The 24,084-nt window shown below is 48.5% G+C and overlaps 1 protein-coding gene across 2 annotated transcripts in view; it reads left to right on the forward strand.

The window, feature by feature from the left end:
• Positions 1 to 12,410: 12,410 nt before the first annotated feature.
• Positions 12,411 to 24,084, forward strand: part of CHST11 (carbohydrate sulfotransferase 11) — a gene marked incomplete at both ends in the record, with an annotated part of 282,926 nt that continues 271,252 nt past the window's right edge. Inside the window, one exon of one of the 2 annotated variants that reach the window (XM_082665747.1) lies at positions 12,411 to 12,528. In XM_082665747.1, the coding sequence (XP_082521873.1) occupies positions 12,411 to 12,528 (118 nt within the window). The remainder of the gene's footprint in view (positions 12,529 to 24,084) is intronic. The other variant, XM_082665748.1, reaches the window with a different exon arrangement.

Raw genomic sequence — 24,084 nt, forward strand, 5'->3', positions numbered from 1 at the left:
TTTTGGATTTCTGACCTCCAGAGCTGTACGATGACAAATCTGTGCTATTTTGAGCCACTAAGTTTGTGGAAATTTGTTACAGAAGCAATAGGAAACGAATACATGTAGCATTCCTTCTTGTAGCAGAATCCGTCTCAGCCCCTTGGGGTGGTTGCCTCTGGGGAGCCACCCTGCCCCCTCCTTGCTTCTTGTGATGTGGGTGGGGCTGCCCCCACATCTGGCTCCCAGATGAACATGTTATCCAGGCCTGGCCAATGAGAATACCACATTCTCTGTCCCAGTGACAGGTGAGGGGATGAGCACGTGACCACAGCTGGGCCCAGCAGAAAGAAGCACTGGACTCTTGCTGGGGCTGTTGGGAAGGAGGCAGGCAGTTTCCACCGTGGCTGCAGAGCTGAAGCAGGTAAGCCTGGAGCAGGTGGCAGCCACCTGAGAATAAGGACGACACATAGGTGAGCAGAGCTCTGGGAAGAGACATTGTCCTCAAGACAGTGATTGAAACCTTGAATCCAGTCATGCCTAAAGCCGGCTTTGCCCCTTGAAGGTCCCAATTACAGGAGCCAGTAAATGTCCCTTTTGGTTCACCCTAGTTGGAGTTGGATGTCTTTTTTTTTTTTTTTTTTTTTTGCGGTACACGGGCCTCTCACTGCTGTGGCCTCTCCCGTTGCGGAGCACAGGCTCCGGACGTGCAGGCTCAGTGGCCATGGCTCACGGGCCCAGCCGCTCTGCGGCATGTGGGATCTTCCCAGACCAGGGCACGAACCCGTGTCCCCTGCATCGGCAGGCGGACTCCCAACCACTGCGCCACCAGGGAAGCCCTGGAGTTGGATTTCTTAACCCAAATGTCGCTGGCTAATAGAGTTGCTTGGTCAGGGGTCACCTAAATGGTAGGTAGCATTGGATGACTGATTTTGTTGAAGTTCAACACTATTGAGCGTAGCCTAGTACTACTCAAGAGGAGACGTGTTCTTGTCCAAATGGCGCTGACCTTGCAATTAAAAGCAGGGAGAAGAGATGGATCCTTTCCGCCCAGAGAATGTTACCGCTGAGTATTACTACCTGAGTCCTTTTACTTAACAGATCCTAACAAACACTTAGGTATCTGGATATTGCATTTCTCTGGCTTTATCTCAGGTGGCTACTGAGACCCAGGGAAGGAGAATGACTTGCTTTAAGCCACATGATCGGCTGGTGGCCGACCTCGGATCAGAACTCCTGCCTCTGAGTCCCGGCACCGCACTGTCTCTGAAGCATCTCATGTGAGCATAGTAACTCCCGCTCCCATGGCTCTGAAAATTCACACCCTGCTGTGTACAATTACTCCTCGCTGCTCTCTCTTGCCGAGAAGCATTCTTAATTTCATTTTCAGAGCCCTGGGTTTGTCATTATCATAATGAGATTATTTCACGTCTTGAATATTAAAAGTTTGACTCCGCAAAATAATGTTTGTCTTCCAAGGTGATTGTTGTTTGCCAGCCCCCAACATTCAACCTGCTCTTTTTTGAGAAACATCGCTTTGAGGTAAGTCGCCCCCCACCTCCCCCACTCTCAGTAGAGGTCATGTTCAAAAGGATCTCTGTTTCAGTTCCTAATATCGATGGCATTGCTCTGACTCATCTACAGGAACCTAGAATTACCAGCTTTCAATTCGAGAATCACCCCAGCATCTTAAAGTTGACGTAGTCCCATCTTTGCAATTCTTTGAAGCATAATTTTTTCCTATAATTTAAAGATGTCCTTTTAGGGAGTTCCTTGGTGGCCTAGTGGTTAGGATTCTGGGCTTTCACTGCCACGGCCCAGGCTCAGTCCCCGGTCGGGGAACTGAGATCCTGCAAGCAGTGGCACAGCCAAAAAAAAAAAACCAAACTAATGAAAAAATAAATAAAGGTGTCCTTTTAAAATTAAGACCATTTTTTAGAGCAATTCAAGGTTCACAGCAAAGCTGAGTGGAAAGTACAGATACGTCCCGTATACCTGCCCCCACTCATGCATCACCTCCCCATTATCCACACCCACACCAGAGCAGGACATTTATCACCACTGACGAAGCTGCACTGATACATCATAATCACCCCAAGTATGTAGTTTCCATTAGGGTTCGCTCTTGTTGTTGTACATTCTATGGGTTTAGACAAATGTATCTCCCATTATGGTATCATACAGAGTATTTTCACTGCCCTAAAAAATCCTCTGTGCTCCCTCCCCCCAACCCCTGGCAACCACTGATCATTTTACTGTTTCCATAGTTTTGCCAATTTCAGAATGTCATATAGTTGGAATCATACAGTGATTGGCTTTTTTCACTTAGAAATATGCATCATTCCTTGCATTTTCCTGTGGGGAAAGTAAGCTTCGGAAAGTCAAGTATCTATCACTCAGAGTTCTTGGTTAGAGGCAACTACTCTGCTAGCTTAAGAGGATCGTGAGTATTTTAAAGACTGTTCAGTAGCTCGCAGAAATCCAGGAGGGTCAGAGAAGCAGCTAGGTGCCCACTCAACTGCAAACAAGCCCCTCAGGGTTTGCTCCAGTAAAGCCATCCCTGTTGCTGTCTGTAGTGGGTTGTAGCGGATGACTGGCGGCCATCATACTTTATAGGTTGTAGGTAACCACACTCCGTGCCTCAGCCCCACTGCTGGGATAAAGGACACCTGTACTCCCAGAGTGGTTGTTCCAGTTGCTTCAAGGAAAATGTATCATTTCACACAAACCTTTGCTACTTTGATACACTAAAATGGTGTTGTCTGTTTTGGTTTGCTTCGCTTAAATTACTGATGTTGTAACTTTCCCCATGTTCTATTATCCAGTTATATTTCCTGTCTGTCTATATGAAGAATTCCATCCATGTTTTTTGTTCAAGTGTCTGTTGGGGTCTTGGTGGTGTTATTAGCTGCTCACATGAGCTTTTTATATATAATAGTTTCACCCTTCATTTTTCTTTCCTCCTTCCTTCCTTCCTTCCTTCCTCCCTCCCTTCCTCTCTCTCTCTCTCTTTTTCAATGAATATTTCCATCACATTTTTACTTGCTGTTTACCTTTTTTCTTTTTCCTCTGACATACAGGAGTTTTATATTTTGGAGATGAATATTTAACAAGTATTTTTCATGCTGCCCACATAACGCAAGAGATTGTTTTATGGAAAAACATCTCTAACTCTGAATATTTAGATAATTCCTTTTTTTGTGTCCTGCCACCTCACAACACTTTTGGGTCAGTAGGTTTGTAGAGAGCCCTTTCATCTCCAGAGAGGGTCATAAACAACTCTGAGAAGCATGGTTTTTCACTACACCCCAGGGCAAAAAAGAAAAAAAAAGATGAAGGTGAATATTGTTTGAGCCAATCTTTTAGGCAGACTCATCTTATCCTCCCATCTAAACAACTGTTGAAGGGAGAGAGGAGAGGGGGGCAAGACAGAATGTTAAACCCTGGTTTAAAAGTCACTGAGATTTGACCTGCACTAGGAAAGGCTCTGAAAGTGAGCATGTCTGTGAGTGCAAAGGCGAAAATCCAGATGACTAGTGGAAACATCTCTCTGTTAACTCCTGATTGCCTGTCCCCCAACTCCTGTGTGCTTATATGACCTCTGTCCCCAAGCTCCTCAAAGGGTTGATCCTGATTAGGCATAACCTTGATGAGAAGTCTAGGCGAGGTGCTGTTCGATGTTTGAAGAGCGGATAGACGTGGTTGATTCACTCTGAAGCATGGGTCTTCGTGCCACATAACTGTGGTTCAAATCCCACCTCCCACCCGCACATAACAGCTGCGCAAATGTGAGCAAGTCCCTTAATCTCTTTGAGGCTCAGTTTTGTCATCTGTGTAATGGGATGCTCACACTGTCCTTGTGTGACTGAGATGAGGGTTAATGGTGGTGGGTGTCACATGTTAGCAGTGTCTGGCCCGAGGCAGATAGCAACAGGAGCCCATTGTAACGTATCAGGAAATTAACTGGCAGTTCTCGAGGGTCATCTGCTATGTGTCCAGCATCGCAACAGGTCTGTGGCAACAGGTCCCAATGTCCCCCTCCCTGAGCTTATGCAGTGTGTCCCAGGAGATGGGGCATAGCTCACCAAATGACTCGCACCTGTACGACAGTGTAGACATGCTAAATTATAGAGGAGGGGTCTAACTCTTACAAGCAGGAAGAGATCTCTGTAAGCTAAAGCAAGTAGGGAAAGCATCATGGAGGAGGTAGGGGTTTACCTGGGTTTTGGTGATTTAAGAAACATATTCTCCTTTTTTTAGACAGAATAGTTTTCCCTCTGAAAATGAAAAGAGCTGTACAGTTTTCCTTTTGAAAAAGAATATGTACTCTTTAAAAAATAGTTAGAGAATATAGTAAATCAATTTAAAAAACTCAATACCCAGGAATACCTACTATTAATACTTTGCTGTATAATATGTATATAAATAAATTTATACTTGTTTATCTGAAAACAAGAGCAGATACACACACTGTGTTTTAACATCTTTATTGATTTAGTCATTTTCCTTTTTAGTGGCTGTAGACTATTTCATCATGTGGAGGTTTTACAGTTCGTTTAATCAAACTCTAATTATCAGACACTCAGGTGCTTTTAGCACAGCTAAGCACAGGAATGCTCTGGATCTCTTAGTGGTTTTAGTTTAATTATTGCTGGATTACTTTTCATAAGTGTTATAAAAGTTATATCAATTTAAAAATCACTTCCACCGGGCTTCCCTGGTGGCGCAGTGGTTGAGAGTCCGCCTGCCGATGCAGGGGACACGGGTTCGTGCCCCGGTCCGGGAAGATCCCACACGCCGCGGAGCGGCTGGGCCCGTGAGCCATGGCCGCTGAGCCTGCGCGTCCGGAGCCTGTGCTCCGCAACGGGAGAGGCCACAACAGTGAGAGGCCAGCGTACAGCAAAAAAAAAAAAAAAAAAAAATCACTTCCGCCATCAGTGTATATGGCTTCTCTTTTCTCCATACCCTTCCCAGCGCTGGTTATCATCAATATTTTATAATCTTCGCCAGGCTGCTAGGTAAAAATGATATCATTCATTTAATACATATTTCTACACTGCCTAGTGTCTATACTGTCATGTTAGACATGATACAGGAATGGTCCCAGCGGTCCCAGAGCTCAGAGACCACTGGAAATAGACACGTTGAATAAGTGCCCAATGAGGTTTTTCAGTGATGTAACCTCATGTCTAACAGTGGACCAAGGAAGTGGCTGTTTTTTTTTTGCCTCTGTTAACTCATGGAAGGACACAGATGGTAGGGAGACAGTACAGGACATCCCAAGGGATTCAGGGGAGAAAGATGAACTCAATCATGCTTTTCTACAACATTCTTGGAGTCCTATTATTAATGTCTTGAGGACTGCACCAGGCCTATGGGGATTTATATCCTGAGGTGGCATACTTTAATTGTACAACATGGGATAAAATAATAATAATATAAAACGGTACTGGAACAACTGGATATCTGTATATATAAAAAAAAAGACCCCCATGTTTACCTCATACCGTACACCAACATTCACTCAAAATGGATCAAAGACCTAAACCTAAGTGCCAAAAGTATGACACTTTCTTCAAGAAGCTACAAGAAAAAAATCTTTGTGGCACTGATTTGTGGCCAAGATTTCTTTAACAGAACGCAGAAAACATGAACCATCAAAGAAACAATTAATAAAATGGACTGCGTCAGTTTTCAAAACTTTTGCTCTTCAAAAGGCAGTTAAGAAAAACAAAAAGGCAAGCAGACTGAGAAAAAAATATATAAAAACATATATCTGAAGAAAGGTTGGTATCCAGAATACATAAAGAATTTAATAGTATTACAACTAATGAAAAAAAAAAAAAGAAAGAACTCAATGAAAGAAAAACAGCACAAGATTTTTTTGTTTGTTTTTGCGGTATGCGGGCCTCTCACTGTTGTGGCCTCTCCCGTTGCGGAGCACAGGCTCCGGACGCGCAGGCCCAGCGGCCATGGCTCACAGGCCCAGCCGCTCCGCGGCATGTGGGATCTTCCCGGACCGGGGTACGAACCCGTGTCCCCTGCATCGGCAGGCGGACTCTCAACCACTGCGCCACCAGGGAAGCCCCAGCACAAGATTTGATCAGATATTTCAGAACGGACAATTTCTGAATGATCAAGAAATGCGTGAAAAGATGCTCAACATCACTAATCATCAGGGAAATGTAATTAAGACTACAATGAGATATTACTGCACACTCAGTAGAATGGCTAAGATCAAAAAGACCAACAACACTAAGTTCTGACCAGGATGTGGGACTCTCCTACCTTGCTGGTGGGAACGCAAAAGGGTACAGTCACTTTGAAGAAGACATAGTCTCATAGAGTGTCTTAGGTAGTTGCCCAAGATAAATGAAAACATTTGTTCATACAAAGACTTATATGCAAATATTCATTGCAACATCATGATTGGAAACATCATTTCCAATATCAAAATTGGAAACAGTGCAAATGTCCATCAACCAATGGATAGATAAATTGTAGGACATTGATTATCATGGAATACTGCTCAGTATTATCTCTTCCAGAGTTTAAAATTTTTCCCCAAGAATGTCTTTATTAAATCCCTCAGGCAAGGTAGCACAAAGCCTGCTTGAAATGGAGGAGCGAAGAAGTAAAGAATACCAGAGCAAGCACAAATGAATATTTCAATAAATTACCATGCCGTTAATGTCAAAGGGTGCTTAAGAAATGCTCCTGTTGTCACTGAGGAGGGGCACAAGGAGGGACTAGCAGAGGTGAAAAGGGAAAAAAAAAACCAGTAAAGGCACCCAACAGTCACTGAGTGCCATGTCATCCTCTTCGGTGTTCTGTCCTTTGAGGCAGCTGCCTTCATTTTATAGGTGGAGAAGGTAGGGCTCAGGGGGGTGAAGTGACCTGCTGCAGGTCACACAGGTCCACCTGGTCTGTCTGAGCCCTCAGCCCCACTGGCAGTCTGGGAAGAGAAGAGAGGGGACCCTGGACCCACCGCCGCTGCCTGGCTTCTGGCTTTTAGACCTTGGATCTGCCAGCAACAGCCCCGTGACCCTGGGTATGTCATCTTTCTCTGCCTCAGTTTTCTCCTCTGTAAATGAGGATAAGAATGGTCCCCACCTGGAGGCTTGTGGTGAGGGAAATGCATAAAGCACTTTAGACGCCATGTGAACGATGACTCCCTCTGTGACCATGCTGGAACAGGGGTGCAGGGAGGGCAGGGGGGTGGGCGAGACCATCTGACTGGGGCTGGAGGGCTTTGGGTCATCTGGATGGGAGTTTGGGTGGTGACCAGGGACCCCCAGTTAAGAAATCCTGGAGAGGGATGAGAAGTTCGGGGAGCTGATTTCTGGGCTGCGCGTGGAGATGGGGAGGGTGCTTGAGGCCACCTAGAGGGCAGTTGGAGGGGGCTTGGGGTAGTGCCCAAGGGTCCGAGGGTCTGACAGACCTCCTTCCTCAGTAAGGGAGGGAGAGGAGTCTCTTGGGCCTGAACTGGGTGGAAGGGCAAAGGCAGCATCAGAAAGTGAAACAGAATAATAGCGCCTCTTTCTTCCCTCCTTCCTCTCCTCCCTCCCCTATTTTCTTCCCTCCCTCTCTCCTTTCCTCTCTCTTTCTCTATCGCTTCTTCTGTCCTTTCTTTCGTCCCCACCTTGTTCTGAAAGGCCAGGGAAGAAGAGCCTCGCTCAGAGCCATGTCATGAGTAACCCACTTGTGTCCTTGTGGTTTACCTACCTGAAAAAGAGTTGTACCCTAAGATCTCCACATGCTGTGGGCACACGGTTTCTGATTCAACTCCACAAATATTTACTGTGCTCCGGTTAACTGAGTGTACTTTGTGCTGGAGGTGCCAGAGAGATGCAAACAGGCAAAGCCCATCCTGGGAGGAGCCAGTCTGGGGCCCCTGGCTGATGTTGGCCCAAGACATGCCCCCACTTCCCCAAGGATGCAAAAGAGCTCTCTGTCTACCAGTGCCCGAGGCCCACATCTCTCTCCAACAAAGTGCAGAAACTGGCGCCAGTTCTGCAAGATCTGAACAAGACAGTACATTGAAGGCATCACCTACAGGAACGAGGTAGAGCTCAGCCTGCAGGTATTGGCGGACTTGGCAAATATCTGTCGGTTCGCTGCTGATGGCAGACACAAGGCGGAATTCTGATTTTGCATCTGTTTCTTCCTCTTCTCTGAGTTTTCCAAGATCATCCACACACGTAGAACTTTCTCCTCAACATCGTGTTCAGGGGCCACGCCAGGTTTTGAAATAGACCCCAGATTCATTTGTATGTTGTTTCACTTGGAGAGCAAGATTCATGCCTCACAATCAACCAGGGTTTAGCCAGGCCCCACGATGAGCCCGGTGTTGAAATGCAGAAACTCTTGGGGTAAAAGGGAATTTAGAAAAATAAAGGAAAATAAGGTCTGAGGAGGGATGAAGGGTTGCAGCCAGGAAGACTATTTCTTTCTTTCTTTCTTTTTTTTTTATATAAATGTATTTATTTATTTATTTATGGCTGTGTTGGGTCTTCATTGCTGCGTGCGAGCTTTCTCTAGTTGTGGTGAGCGGGGGCTACTCTTCGTTGTGGTGCGTGGGCTTCTCATTGCGGTGGCTTCTCTTGTTGCGGAGCACGGGCTCTAGGGTGCACGGGCTTCAGTAGTTGTGGCTCGCGGGCTCTAGAGCCTCAGGCTCAGTAGTTGTAGCACATGGGCTTAGTTGCTCTGTGGCATGTGGGATCTTCTGGGACCAGGGCTCGAACCTGTGTGCCCTGCATTGTCAGGCGGATTTTGTTTTAAATTAATTAATTAATTAATTAATTTTTGGCTGTGTTGGGTCTTCGTTTCTGTGCGAGGGCTTTCTCTAGTTGCGGCGAGCGGGGGCCACTCTTCATGGCGATGCACGGGCCTTTCACTGTCGCGGCCTCTTGTTGCGGAGCACAGGGTCCAGACGCGCAGGCTCAGCGGCCATGGCTCACGGGCCTAGTTGCTCCGCGGCATGTGGGATCTTCCCAGACCAGGGATTGAACCCGTGTCCCCTGCATTGGCAGGCAGATTCTCAACCACTGCGCCACCAGGGAAGCCCCAGGAAGACTCTTTCCCAAATGCTTTGGGCTCTCTGACTTCCTGGCCTGGATGGGATGTGGAGCAGTGGGTGAGTAGTTCTGGTTGATGCGTGATGAGCAGAAGTGACACGTGCTCCTTCTAGGTTGGATCACTGAATTGTTGGGGTCAGACCTGCGAGACACCCTCTTTCCTCAGGCTTTGCAACCGGCCAAGTTCTAGGTGGGGGCTGCTTCGGCCTCATCCTGTACGTGGTATTCCACATGTTTAGCCCCTCTGCTGACCCACGGCAGACATGTGGTGGAGCGAGACCTAAGCTCTGGTTGTTTTAAGCCACTGAAGTTAGGGCTTGTTTGTTATTGCAGCGTAACCACACCTGCCCTGACTGCTACACTTGGAAAACAAAAAACTTGATTTGAGAGGCAGCCTTCCACTGACCTCTCTTCAAAATTCAGAACATCAAATCTCGTTTCTCCTCAGTCTTATCAGTCAACACTGTCCTTTATCTGGTTGATATTTATCATGTAGCATGCATAAAAGATACAACAAAGTTTTGTTAGGATAAAAATGGAAAGAAAGCAATGACTGTACTTGTGGTTGGGAAGTTTATTACTGTGTGATGAGGAGACAAGAAATAGAACTTTTCTCTCACCCCTAGGGGCACAGAACAACAGAACTGCAGACCACTAGCACTGACCATGACCATAGATTTTAGAGGGGATCTAATTTAACTTCCTAGCCCGAGAAGGTATCACCTCTCCATCTCAGATTTATTTTTACCTACCAGGTGTCAGTCGCTCTGCCGAGCACTAGAGAGAAACAGAGATGAATAAAACTCATCTTAGTAGGTACAGTGACCCAGGAGGGGTTCGGACCTAGTGTTATGAACACAGAGGAGGAAAGAGGCCACTTCAGGTGAGAAATCAGGGAAGGCTTCTTGGAAGAGGTGGTAGTTCACCTGTCAGAACCTCATCCCTCACTGTATGTTTGCGCCCATTCCTGACTGTGAGAATGCAGAAATGTATGCTGGGCATGTTTCACCATCCTTCCTCACCAGGTGGGCCAACTCAACTCACCATGACCCACCAGGGATTAGGCTTCTGACCTCTCCCTTGGCCCTGAGACCTCCCAGACTGCCTTATGTGTGTCCAGGCTTTTGTACAGGTACAGTGTGGTCTGTGCCTTGGCAGGCAAGGGACCAGTTGGGTGACCTGGGAGCAAATCCCAGCCTGCTCTATAAAACTAGGAGTTAAAGGAGAGCCTGCTGTTCTAGGCCAAACACTGCAAGTGCCCATCTAGTTATCCTCCCTGCGGGGAATCTCTACCTTGGTCAAGGATGGGCAGGTGGGTGGGTAAGGGCAGCTCCCATCCCTGATCTCCTGTGGGGGGAATCACTAGAGAATGACTTTGTACTGGATCTTGTTCAGCTCAGCTGCCTTTAGTAAGCAGCTCATTCACAAGTAAGCACAAATTAATACAGTACAAACCGGCTACATATTGTGCTATAACTGATTGTCTTCTGTAATCAAAGGCAAGGCTGCTGACTTTGTTACTTTCCCTGCTTAGCAACTGCTGGAGGAAGACTTTGCGGGGAAGGGAACCGAGGTTGTCGAGGTGGCTTTGGCTGCATGTATCTGTTTGCAAATTGTATCTCTGATGTATTGAGAGGAGGATAAGGCCCATTACATTCAGATTCAATAAGTATCAGATGCCTGCAGTGTGAGAGGTATAGGAAGACCCATTATCTTATTTCATCACTAATTGCGTTCATAGTAGTAAAGATTTGATAATATGCGCAAAACTTATTGTAGTCTTTACAGTAACTTTTTTTCCTGGTATATATTATTGTTGGAATTTAAATAACCCTTTAGATCTTCCATACTAAGTAGTTTGATAAGTGGACTATAGGAACCGATTTTCTCCAGCTGGTGCTAGGTAGGTGAGACAGTGATCTCTGCACTGTGTACCTGCATCCAGCTTGACTGCTAAACAATCTAAATACATGGAACTGGAATTTTTAAATCACTTCACTCAATACAAGAAAGCAACGCCAATCTTTCCATTTACCTGCCAATGCTAAGGCGGGCTTGGTTTTTTCCAGCAGTTGGTTGTACTGGGAGGAGTGGCTTAGTGGGGGCATCCTCTCCCGTCCACCCTGCTAAGACTCTGCCCTTTGGAGGATTTGGAGGGAGCTCTACCCTTTGCGAAATCAGACTTCGAAAATCCCCAAATCCCCTTTTGCCCTGTTGAGGCGGGGTGAGTGTCAGACTGCATAAATCCCGGGGAAAGCTCAGCTGTCTCCTGACCCCTGAGAATTATGCAGTTTTCCTAACCTTGACCTGAAGTCAGACGTCTTTAATCCCTTTCCAAAACGTCGCTCGTGGTGGGCTGTCGTTGGAAAGAAAAAACAAAATAAAACAAACAAAACCCCCCAAAAACAAAACAACCCCCCCCCCCAAACCACCCTATTCTGAGACTCGGGAAAAGGGCACTTGCTCCCTGGGGGCTGGGGACAACTTCCCGGCTACCTTGCCCAGGGATTTTAAATTATCGCGTACCGCCAGACCCCTTCGCGCTTCCAGTGCCCGACCCGCACCCCGCCACCTCCCTCTTCACAGGCCGGCAGGAGGGGGTGGCAGCACCGAGGCGATTTTATTCGTATTTTTTTCCTCCGGGTTTTTGTCATAGAAACGCTGACACACAACCTCCACACTGCGGCCGGCCCGGCGGGGACTGAGGGCTTTTGGGACCCTGCGGGAGCGCGGCGCGCACTCCGCGCTCCCCGGGAAACAGCTGGACGCGACCAAATCCCGGGTAGGGGCGGGGGGAGCGCGACGCTCCGCCCCGGCGCTCGGGTCCCTCCCTCCGCCCGGCTCTCCGCAGGCGCCCTCCCCTCGCCGGGGGCTGTGAGTTGCATTTGGTAAAACCCAGCCCCGGAATATGTGGATCTTTGGAGCGCAATGAAGTAGGCTTTGGAGAGGAGGGAGGGGGCCCGTCCGACAGCCACAGCGGCCAGAAAAGCGGCAGCGGCGGCGGCACCACCGCCGCTCGCCCCCCAGCCGCCCGGCCCGCCAGGAGGCAGCGGCGGCTGCTGGCGGGGGCGGAGGCGGCGGCGGAGAGGCGAGGAGGAGCAGCGGGAGGAGCAAGAGCGCGCAGCCGGCGGGTCCACGCATCTCAGCACTTCCAGAGCAACTCCGGCGCCTTCCACACCCCTGCCCGGGGCTGGGGGCTCCGAGAGCGGCCGTGAAGCCAACCCTATCTTCCCTGCGAACCCTGCCCAGCCCTGCCCTGCGCCTCCCGGGCTCCGCTCCGCGCGGCGGGTTTCCCGCTCCTGCGCTCCGGGCGCGCCTCCCGGACGCCCGGGTCCCCGCAGCCAGGACAAAGCCATGAAGCCGGGGCTGCTGGAAGTGATGAGGATGAACAGAATTTGCCGGATGGTGCTGGCCACTTGCTTGGGATCCTTTATCCTGGTTATCTTCTATTTCCAAAGTATGTTGCACCCAGGTAGGGGGCGCGTTAGCGTGGTTTTGTTGGCTATTTTCTGCTCTCTCGCGCTTTTGCTCCCTCGCTCGCTCCGCCTGGTTTCTGCCTCTTCCAACCTTACCTCTTCTCTATGGGCCACCTCGGGGTTCCTTGCTGACCGAGTCGGCCCGGATACCCGAGTCGGATGAGGAGGAGGAGGAAGGATGTGCTCTCTGTTCTTCGTCCTCCCGGCTCCAGGCTGGAGGATGAGACCCGAGGGGCGGTAGTTTTGTTTTGTTTTGTTTTCTTCTTTGTGTCTCTTGTCCGTCTGTCTGCGAGGTAGCAGGGCAAGGTAGAGGTTGCGGGAAGCTGCCGAGGGTGGAGGGTCGGTTTGAAGAGAACGAAACTCCCTCCCGGCTTCTGCCGAGGTCCGAGGATGAAAGAGGCGCCGGGAGCCAGCCGCCCGGCGCCCCAGCGCGCTGCCTCTTCCTGGTTGGGGGGGCCGGGGGCGAAGGGTGCGCGCCCCGGCGAGGTTGCCAGTCCCCGCCGCGAGCTGGGGAGCCCGGGGCTAGGCTCCCACGTGTCCGGGGCTCGGCACCGCGCTGAGCAGGTGTAGGGAGAGGTTGGGTGCCCGGCACTGCCCCTCCACCAGGCTGCGGATGGGGTCCGGCGCCAGCTGTTTGCCCCGGGGTTCGGCTCCAGCTCCGCCTTGACCTTGCGGCTTGTGCCCCGGGGCCTGCTCCCGCCCCGCAACCCCGCTCCCGACCCTGTGCTGCGGGACTCAGAGCTCCCGGGTCGCGCCCGCCACCGCAGTTTGGGAGGAAACTTTGGTCGGGTCCTGGACTGACCGTCAGGTTGCATCCCCCCTCCTGCGTTCCGAGCATCCGGAGCCCCGCCGGGCCGTGTGGGAATGAGCCCCCTCCCCGCAGTCCCCGGTGGCTTAGACAAGTTCCACACCTGAAATCTGGATTCGGGGAGGGACAAGGCTTGCCCCTTCCGAGGGGCGCGAAGGAAAGTTTGAGACCTGGGGAGGGAGGGACGACCTCGACCGTGGCGGCCCCGGGTTCGCAGCTCCGCTCTGGAGCCCAACAGGTAAAACCTTACAAAGAAGCTTCCGGGGTAACGGGAGTCTCCCCGTGGAGCCATGGTCCTCCACCCCTAGCCCCCAGCAGGCTCCCAGTGGGCCACATCGGCTCCCAGATCCATTTTTCACGCCTCCGAGTTGCCTTTCTCAGTATAGTCACAGCAGTAACTTGCTTTTATAATTGCAAGGGAGGGAGGTGCAAACACATTTCCTTCCAGGGCTGTAGGGTTGGTGTTTTCTTTTTGCCTCCTGCATTCTTCTTTCAGTGTGTATCTAACCCAGACGCAGCCCCGAATTCCTCTAGCCTGCATTTGGATCGACAGCATAAAGCTGTTCTTTCCGTCAAACAGGCAGGGCTGCCCGGTGCGGGATTCCTTGACAGCTCAGGGCAGAATGGCCCCTCTGCCCCGCTGGGCCTGGAGCAGTTGTTATGGCGGCCACTTTGCCAAGAATATGGTCGTATGGCCTGGCACTACCACATGTAACCTCAGGACACCAAGCCAGCCTTGTAAAGGGTGGCTTTTGTTTGCAGCTGGGTATTTTTAGTTTCATGTCAGCAAACTACAGCGGTGTTTGTCTCCTCACCCAAACCGGTGGTTGTGAAACTTCTAAGGGAATTTAAAAATGGACCTGGCTTGCCTGCCGGCCGCCAGGCGATGGTTGCGATGGGCAGGACCAGACAGACAGCGCCATCCCGGGCCAGACTCCCCCGGGGCGGGGCGGGGGTGGGGCTGGGGACTGGGTGGTGTACGAATACACTGGGGCTCCAGCAGTTTAAACAAAGGGCCGAATGATTTGGTCTAGACACTACAGATGTGTTCAGGCCACTTACAGTTTTGCCTGGACCGAACATGCCAGGTAATTCTCTGCAGAAACGCCTGGAACAGGGATGAATATTAGTCTCTGGCAGGAATGTACTTTAACTTCTCTCTACCTGTTAGCTGTCCGGTGAGATACTAACTAGAAAGACTACTACTATCCATGGTTTTCATGCATCCTGGGCTTTTCTTATCCTCTGTGAGAATTAGGAAATAACTGTCTAGCTGGAGATACCAGGAAGAAATTTCCAACTTGTAATTTGCACTTTGTGAAAATTTCCAGCTCCAGTTGGAACATTAAGTTGACTTGAAAGCAGTGGTGTTAGCTCCTTTCAGTCTGGCCTTTTGGAACCAGGGACAGAACCTTTTCCAAGGCTATGCTGATAAGGATCCTCTGTCTTTGATCCTCTGCTCTCAACCTTGGCTTCCCTTCCTGGTTCCGCTTCCTCCCCAAAAAATAGCATTTGTTGATTATTTGTGTCTATATGAACATGTTCTTCTGATACTTCCCCCAGTCCATAGCAAAGACTACTTTCAATACATTCTACTGAATGTAGAACTGCAGGTAATTCAATTGAAAGGTTTCCTTATTCTTTTTTTCTTTTTTTGGCCACGTGACAGGCCTGTGGGATCTTAGTTCCCCAACCAGGGAATGGAACCTGCGCCCCCTGCAGTGGAAGCGTGGAATCGTAACCACGGGACCGCCAGGGAAGTCCCGAAAGGTCTTCCTTGTTTTGAATTACATATGGTTCCATGAAAACTCCATGTCAATGTCAATGGGACATAAAAATATGCTTTGAAATTCATATTAAACACTTACCCCCCCCCATTTTATTAAACTACACTGTTGATGACAGCTGATGCTATATCTTTTTCCTACCGCTTTGAATTTCCTTAAAAGTTAGCTAATCTTTGCTTCTCCGAAGGATTTAGGTAATGATAGCTGATCCTTTAGCCTGGCTCTGCAGTTTCCGTTTCTCCAGATCACCCAGGGAGAGGCAGAAGGGACCACAGCGTGGCACAGATTGTGTTGCTAAAAATTTGGAGCCCTCTGGCAGGAGGGCTATTTCTATTTCTATCTGAAATAGAAAAGTAGTATTCAAAAAAGAAATGGATTCCTGGCTTCGTCGATGGCTAGAGAATACCTGGAATGTGTGAGGAGGGAGAGAAAGAATACAAGGAGACAGCTGGCAGGGGGGCGCTGGCTGTCTCTCCCTCTGATTCTAATCTAGGGTTCATTGTCTTTTGTACTTTTTTTTTTTTTTTTTTTTTGCGGTACGCCGGCCTCTCACTGCTGCGGCCTCTCCCACCCCGGAGCACAGCCTCCGGACGCGCAGGCTCAGCGGCCATGGCTGACGGGACCAGCCGCTCCGCGGCATGTGGGATCTTCCCGGACCGGGGCACAAACCCGTGTCCCCTGCATCGGCAGGCGGACCCCCAACCACTGTGCCATCAGGGAAGCCCCTGTACTTTTCTAATATATAAACTTGAGAAATTGATCTTTAATTTGGTTGGAGGGTTCAGCAGAAGTGGGCCTTGTCGGTAAAGGCAGTTTTCTTTAGAGCTTTGACACACTGAGTTAATAGTCTTAGGGCAGGGACTGGGTTTTAGGCCCCATTCTAACCCCAGTGTTTGGCACAGTGCCTGGTACATAGTAGTTTCTCAATAAAATATTTGCTGGATGAATGCATGAAGTGGCTAGACTCTAGGAGACCTGCTTCTCCAGTTTCTGGGAAGGTTACATTAAACCTTGCCAAGAATACCTAGTCAGTAAGTCTGTCTCTCTAGGAGGGGTGTGGAATACAGGGGACAAGGTCTGGACACTTCTCTGCCCTCCTGGCCTCTGAGATCCCCCGAGTCATGCATCAGGTTTAAGCTCATCATGCACCAGACAGGAGCATTCCCCATGGCCTAGATTTGCTGCCCTGAAGTGTGAGGCAGTGAGACACTGCTTGGGTGTCCTGGGTACTGGGGAGGCTTGGCCTTATTTAGCCCCTGACCTACAGAAACCCATCTGCAGGGGACACCTTCTGTGGGCGTGAACCGTTCCTGATGTTGGTGAGAATGGAGCTCCATGCCTGTGGTTTCTGCACAGGTTTGAGTCCATCAGCGATCACGTCCTGTGAAAGTGCCTCCTGAGCATTGACGTGGCTTGCATACCTGCCGAGACCATACCTGCCCCAGACGGCTGGCCTCTGATGGAGCTGTGTCGGGCCAGGCAGAGCTGAGAGGCCGCCAGGCTGCATTTGTGAAGACAGATCCTCTGAACCTTCCCTCTGTGTTACTCCGTAGGGTTGTGGTTTTGTTTGAAAGCTGTTCATAGGAGAAAAACCTGTGGAGAAAGCCTTTTTTTCTCTCTTGCTCTTCCTCTCTCTTTTTTTTTTTTTTCCTTTTGTGATATGTTTACTTTCGCTGTCGCCTGGGATTTCTTTGCCTTGCTTGAATGTATTGAAAGATTATACCCTTTATTTAAAGAGTTCTTGGGTTACCCCTTTGTAGTTCACTTGATTAGATTGGATGTGAAATGCTCTTGTGTTATAATTTTAATTTAATTATAAACGTAATATGTGCTCATTTGAGAAAATTTAGGAAGTACAGAAGAAAAACAATCATTCATTAATCTACGACCCAGAGGCAATGGGTACTTTTTTTCTGTATATTATAGAATATATATATTAAAAAAAATTTGACATCACATCCTGGATTTTGTACCTTGTTTGATAGATAATATGTATTTTAGACAAATACATCATTATGGTCATTATGGTGACTAATTATTAAGTTTAAAGACAGAAAATTTAACCACAAACTTTTAAATTTATAGAGTTGCATATACCTCTCACCTTCCATCCCCACCCCTTTGCAGGATGTCAGTCTGGTATCATGCCTTTTTTTTCCCCCCCTGCATGTATTTCATTTTAAAGAATCTTTTTGCTGATACATGAAATGAATTTGGAGTTATACCAGTTCATAGGGACTGTTCTTTTATATCTGACATCTTTATCCTTTAAAAAGATGTCAAGAAGGTCTCAGATATGACGCTGTTTTAAATCCTGGAAACAGCATTAAATGACTGAAAGATAAGATGTTTCTAGCATGGGGGTCTCCCCTTGGTGGTTTAAATGTTTGTACCTCAATGGGGAGTTTCATAGTTGCACAAAGATAAGACAGATACACTTAGGCAGTTTCCTTCCACGGTAATAGCCGCTGTCCAGGAGTCCTCATTTCGTTGCCTCTGAAATAAAAGTGGTGATTGGGCACGGGAAGGAGAGCGGTTGGGGTATTTCTGATGGGTGAGGGGTGGGAGAATCCGCCCTCCAGCAGAGGCTGCTGTTTGTATTTATCTGGGTGAAGAGTCATTTTGCTTATGACGAGCTCTGTGGGCAACAGCCATTTAAAAACAGGAAATCAAAGGCTTACAAGCACGGGTACCACCCTTTCCCTTCTTAAATCCACCAAAAGGACAAAGCTCTTCTTAATCTGGGGACGGTGAGTGGAAAGACTTCCATGAAAGTCACGGCCGCTTGTAAGGTCAGAGTCTGAGACGAAACAGAAGTTGTTTTACATACTCATTTTCGCTTTTTAGTTTTTCTTCTCTTGACTTTTGAGACCCCATCTTTATCACAGGTGAAGAGGGAGGCAGTTCTGCGTCTGAGATCATTGAATAATCTGATCTGTCCGTTAAAAATTCCTGGAATTTGTAATTTGATGCATCTCACACCAGATGTGATTGATCAGAAAGTGAGAGCAGAGTTGCCCTTTCCTTTTCTCTCTCTGTCTCCTCTACTCTGTGTGGGGTATTGCTCTAGGCACTGGGGATACAATGAAACATTATTTTTGCCCTCATGAAACTTACATTCTAGTGGGATAGGCAGCCTTTAAGGAAATGCAGAAGTCGCATAGGTGCCACGTCAGATGGTGTAAAGAGAGAAAAACAAAGCAGGGGAGGTGAATGAGGGATGTGAGAGGCCAGGCTTGCAATTTAATACAGAGGTCGTTGCGGGATGTCGCTGACAAGACGACTGGACCATAGAGACGGGGAGGAAGTGAAGGAGCTGGCCACGTGTCCGCCCAGTCCCAGGCAGAATGTTCCGGGCAGAGAGCAGCACAGGTCTGTGCCATGCGGCAGCATGGTGCCTGACAGGCAGCTCTGAGTGTCTGGAGCAGAGGGAGGAAGGAGCTAAGACTAGGAGGTGGAGAGAGACTGTGTGCGTGGGCCTTGGCCTTGGCCGTGACTGGGGACAGCATGGGAAGCCCTGGGAGAGTTTGGGCCGAGGATTCTTGGGGGAGGGGGCACAACAGGGGTGGACGAGCTGAGGCCTCTTGCGTGTGCTTCTGTGTTTATCTTCAGCAGCCCTTGGGTGCACTTGGGTGAAGTGGTTACCATGTAAACCCCACTTCCCCTCCACTCCCGCCCCCCAAACTAGACCACCCCGTTGTCAATTTTTTAAAGCAGTAATGTACAAATCAGAAAAAAAAAAAAAAAAGATTTGACAGGAATTTTAACTGCGCTTGTGCTGGGAAATTCTTAAAATGTTCAGGGTGTGATTCACGGCTTTCGTAGTTAAGAACAGCCATCAACAGCCCCTGACTTATGGAAGCACTCAGGAAAAGTAGAGATTGAATGGACTGATGATTTGGGAGCGAAAGACCCAGGTCCTAGTGTGGGCATTCCCCTCTCCGCCTAACCCTATGAATTATTATATTTTATCAATTCTGAAACACTCCTTTTTTCCCCACGTTTTCCTTTTTATGAAATTTGATGTGTTGTAATTGATAGTATCTTAGTACTGTGCTGACCTTTAACGGAGAGCCTTTTATTTTCTCGGAAGAACATGAAATGACAGTGTCTTACAGTTGATGGCTTCAGACCCACCTCTGTAAATTGTGAAAGTACTTTTTGTAAACCATGGTGCACTCCATAACCTCAGTAAGGTGATGAAAAACGGCACTCAGGCTGCAACTGAGGGCCTGGAGGTACCTGATAAGCCCTGATCACCTGCTTCATACAGGCTTTGCCGGCATGCAGGCCTCTGAGTCTTTTCTGCTGTGCTTGGGAAATTTGCACCTATTTTCAGAGCCTCAGGGCTTGCAGTTAGCATCTCTCTCTGGTTAACTGATGAGGTTGGTAAGAGTCAGAATGGGGACGCGGGGGAGTGAGTTATTTCACGTGGAGCTCAAACCTGGAAGTTCACAGAGAAATAGGCATCGTGATGTTTCTTGAGGAAAATGTCACCGATGTGGATATTTACTTTCTTTCGAGGCCACTGAACTCCCATGGCCTTCGTCATTTCTCTTCTCTAGCCCTTTTAGACATGGGTGGTAGTTGTTTGTTTACTTGTACATCTCCACATTTTGAGGAACGTTGACCAGGTTCCTCTTTATAGCCTCTAAGGTTGGCCCAGACGTGCTTAGGAAACATTTAAAGTGTAAATAAGTGATTGGCAAAGACGTCTCTTCTGCCCCCTTGCCCACCTCACCAATATGCATACGGCCCAGAGGGAAGAGCCAGGTTGGTTTACTGTATCCCGATAGCTTCTGGTGCGGTCTGTTTTATTTGTCTCCCAAACCTCTTTGCTCCTGGTTTGCTAGGATTCAGTCAGGCTTCGGGGCGGGAACTAGAAAGCGGTCTAGGTATTTTAAGCGGAAAAGTATTTAATGGAGGGAATCTGGTCCTTACCAAATTGTTGGGAAGGCTGGAGACATAGGGCCGTCGGCTGGACCTCCATGAATGAGTCTCAGCTAATAGTAACAGTATATGTAATAACATATAGGCAAACATATATTGGCATGGCTGCTCAAAAAAACTGACCTACTAAGTGTGCTACCACCTCTGAGACTGTCTCTGGAACTACTGAATCCAAGAACAAACTAACGACACTGAGAACCTGGGATCAGAGATCTCAGTTCCAGAATCGGGATGCTTCCCCACTGCAGCCACCTCTCGACACCCAGAAAGCCAGAGAGTGGTCCCTTCCATGCTGTTGTAGAAAAAACCCTCACACCCCCATCACCGGGAGGGTGGAAACAACCCAAAAGGCAGGAAGGCCTCTTACTCATGGCCTCTTTCTAAATCTGAAGTGAGTGCTTCTATCTGGGGGAGTCAAACTCACATTCAGAACCCTAGCTTCAAGGAAGCCTGGGAACCACAGCTTTTAAATCAGTAGCCTCTGCGGTATAGAAAGACCTTCTGGAAGGGGGTGGAGTGGACGGTGAGCCGACATCCGGAGTACTCACCACACCCTATTGGTAAAACGTATGTGAGCAGCCATCCCCCACATATTTTGTTTATAGCAAGTGTATACATATCACTCCCATTATCTAAATAGGTAGGATAAGGATATTTCTAAGTTTCTAACAATAGTGATCGTAAATCCACATGTTCATCACCATCTGGGAAGTTCTGTTATCTAACTCCCAGTCAACTCCAAGTCTCTCATCCTTTTTCTTTCTTTCTTTTTTTTTTGCGGTACGCGGGCCTCTCACTGTTGTGGCCTCTCCTGTTGCGGAGCACAGGCTCCGGACGCGCAGGCTCAGCGGCCATGGCTCACGGGCCCAGCCACTCCGCACCATGTGGGATCTTCCCGGACCGGGGCACGAACCCACGTCCCCTGCATCGGCAGGCGGACTCTCAGCCACTGCGCCACCAGGGAAGCCCTCTCATCCTTTTTGCCTTGTGATACGGCGTACAAGACTCCGGGAGAGAGAGGGATGCCATTTTCCTGTGTATGTGCGTTATGAGTATTATCTCCGAGCTGTAGTTTCTTTCTTTTCCTTTTTTTTTTTAATGTGGCCACGCCGAGCGGCTTGCGGGATCTTAGTTCCTTGATCAGGGATTGAACCTGCGCCCCGGCAGTGAAAGCACCGCGTCCTAACCACTGGACTGCCAGGGAACGCCCTCCAGGCTGTAGTTTCTTGACTGGGATCTCTTTAAGCTTCTATTCTGTTTTATGAGGATTAGTTTAGGTGGAAGTAGATAATATAATCTGTCAATCTACTTATGATGCAGTTGTAAATGGTGATTCATCACAATATGCTGAGAGCAGTGGGATGACTGAGTTCCTTTGTCCTTCTTCCTTCTCCCTCCTCAGATGCCTGAGTTTCATAAATGGCATGTAACTTGGTATGACACGTTAGATGGGGGTGTTTGTTTCGATTAATATTTAACATGAATTCATATTTTTAACATTAAATTTCTTTTTCTAGAGTCAATGAATATGGAAAATTCATATTTTTAACATTAAATTTTCTTTTCTAGAGTCAATGAAAATGTTTCCTTCCCAGGCCCCTTTGCGCTAGATCGAATGTCCCCTGGACTTTGGGACCCCAGGTGCAAACTGGTCTTGAATATAGTTGCTGATTGTCAGACCTGCCACAGTCAAGTCTGAGTAATCCAGTGCTCACCCGGAGCTTGTTCGGGCAGTGGTGAGTCCGAGTTCGGCCTTGGATACATAGTATGGGCAGGAATGATATTTCCAGTATCACTGGAGTTCAGGTCCCACTCAGATAGGTATGGATAGAAATAAAGAAACTCGGTAATGTAAGCGTTGAAATCCTGATCAATCTCTGGCTTGAGTGCTTATCTTAAAAGCCTTGTGAAAAAAACCCCACAAAGACAACGCCAGTGCAGTGGGCTGGTGGATGGGTTTCTGTTAGAAACTGTTAACTTCACAGGATCGCAGAAGAGGGAAAACACAAAGGCCTCTAAGGTAGTGTTGTAACACTTTACATTTCTTAACGGTTGACGTATTTTACCTTCAATGCTGTTGTTCATGACCGTTCACTGTGGTGAAAAAAAGCACAGAATTTGCAGCCCAGGACCAGCGTTCAGGCCCTGGCTCTCCACTGCATCCCTTCGACATCACTCAAGATATTTCTGTTGAATGCTTGTTAAGAGTTAGGCTCTGTGCTCGGTGCTGGAGATACAGCAGGGACCCGAACAGACATGCTTCATGTCCTCATGGTACCTTCAGTGGACGGAGACGTAAACAAATGCATGTTTAAACCATAGAGCATGTTTGATGGTGACAAGTGCTGCAGAGAAAGAATAAAGCCGGGAAGGGGGAAGTGAAATGGAAGCAGTGAGGGGGCTGCACTTTTAAATGGAGCGGTCAGGGGAGGCTCCCTGAGAAGGGGGTTTTAAGATCGAAGGAGATGAGGGTATAAGGGGGATGAGCTGACAAAGAAATTCAGATATCTATTGGGTATTATTTCCTGGAGGCTGACGTGGGTCAGGTGCTTAACGTGTATTATTCCTTACAGGAATCTTACAAGGTTTACCTATTATAATCACCGTTTTACAAGGCGAGGTGGGGAGACTGAGGTCACACAGAGAGGAATTGATGACACGAGAGTTAAACCATGGCTGTCTGACTGTTGCTCTGAAGGTCTAGTAGGGGCTCTCAGTTGGGGGCTCCCCGCTGGCCCCCACATTTGGAAATGTGTCTCGCCGTGCTTGTTTGTCCCAAGGATTGAGGACTTCAATTTAGTGGGCAGGGCCAAGGGATGCTAGACATCTCGCACAGGGTGGGATCTTTGTGCCCATCAGATAGATAGTCATCCTAACCAAGGGCCAATGATACTCCTCCTGGAGAAATACCTCAAGACCCTACACGCTTCAGCAACATCTGGTGTAGTACCTGGCTACACTCGATGACTTGGGAGGGTGCCCGGCTCATTGTAGGGGCTTAATAATTGATTGAATACAAGTCACAAACGCAAGAGATTTGCTCTCCTCGTTTGCCAAGGGAAGGTAGTAATATTATCTCTCTTCCGCGGTGGTGGTGAGGATTAAATGAGAAATGAGATGTGAAAATACATTGAAAATGGACGCAAAACCAGTGTATGCATGTTGTTAAAATAAATGCACTGTGTTTCCTCATTCTAAGATTTTAATCTTTGTGTTGACAACAATGCTGTTGTGTTTCATTCTGCTGGAATCCTGAGCAAATGTTTTAATGTTTATCCGTTTCGTAGGTGTGACTTACCCTGTGAGGTTTATCAAAAGGGTCCTCCGTCTAGGCTCCTATGATATCGTCTTTCTGGATGCCCTGACCCTCCATCTGCTGTGCTGTCGCACCTCCCATGCCAAGGCCAAAGCTTAGCTGTGCGTCTGTGTAGTGTTTTGCAAAAGCTGAGTTTATCTGGTGAAAAATCAGCTTGCAGTTCCATGCTGAATGCAAAGGCCATAGCTTCCCTCCCCACCGCCCCCAATTATGCACATAAATTACCCCTCAGGTTCCCGTTAGCTTTAAGAAGTGGCACTTGAAAAAATACAACAGAGGGCACCCGTCAGTGCCATTTCTGCAGCGGGACTCTGAGAAGGATGAAAATCGTTTCCGAAGAATAGCTATTGAGGAATGGCAGCCCTTACAGGAGCCGTGGTTGGGTGCATCGCACAGGCCGGGACCGACTGGCCTTGGTCTCCACATTCGAGCCTGTGGTATGCGGAAGAGGACTTTCTGAGTTCTTCTTGCACAGGGGCCAGTCACCACCGCCCCCACCCCCTTAACTACAGGCCTGGTGGGGCTTCCTCTGCTGGCTGGCACTCGTAGCAGGGGCAGAGGCCCATTTCTGCCCGTCATCACCAGAGCAGGTACTGAAATTTAGTCGAAAGACTGTAATCCTGGTTTGCGTGAGGCCCAGGGTTCTTCAGCCTGAGACACAGGGCCTATCTGAGGCTCTTCCGCTCCACCT

Source organism: Grampus griseus, assembly GCF_964374135.1.
Source record: "Grampus griseus genome assembly, chromosome: 11".
Taxonomy (NCBI): domain Eukaryota; kingdom Metazoa; phylum Chordata; class Mammalia; order Artiodactyla; family Delphinidae; genus Grampus; species Grampus griseus.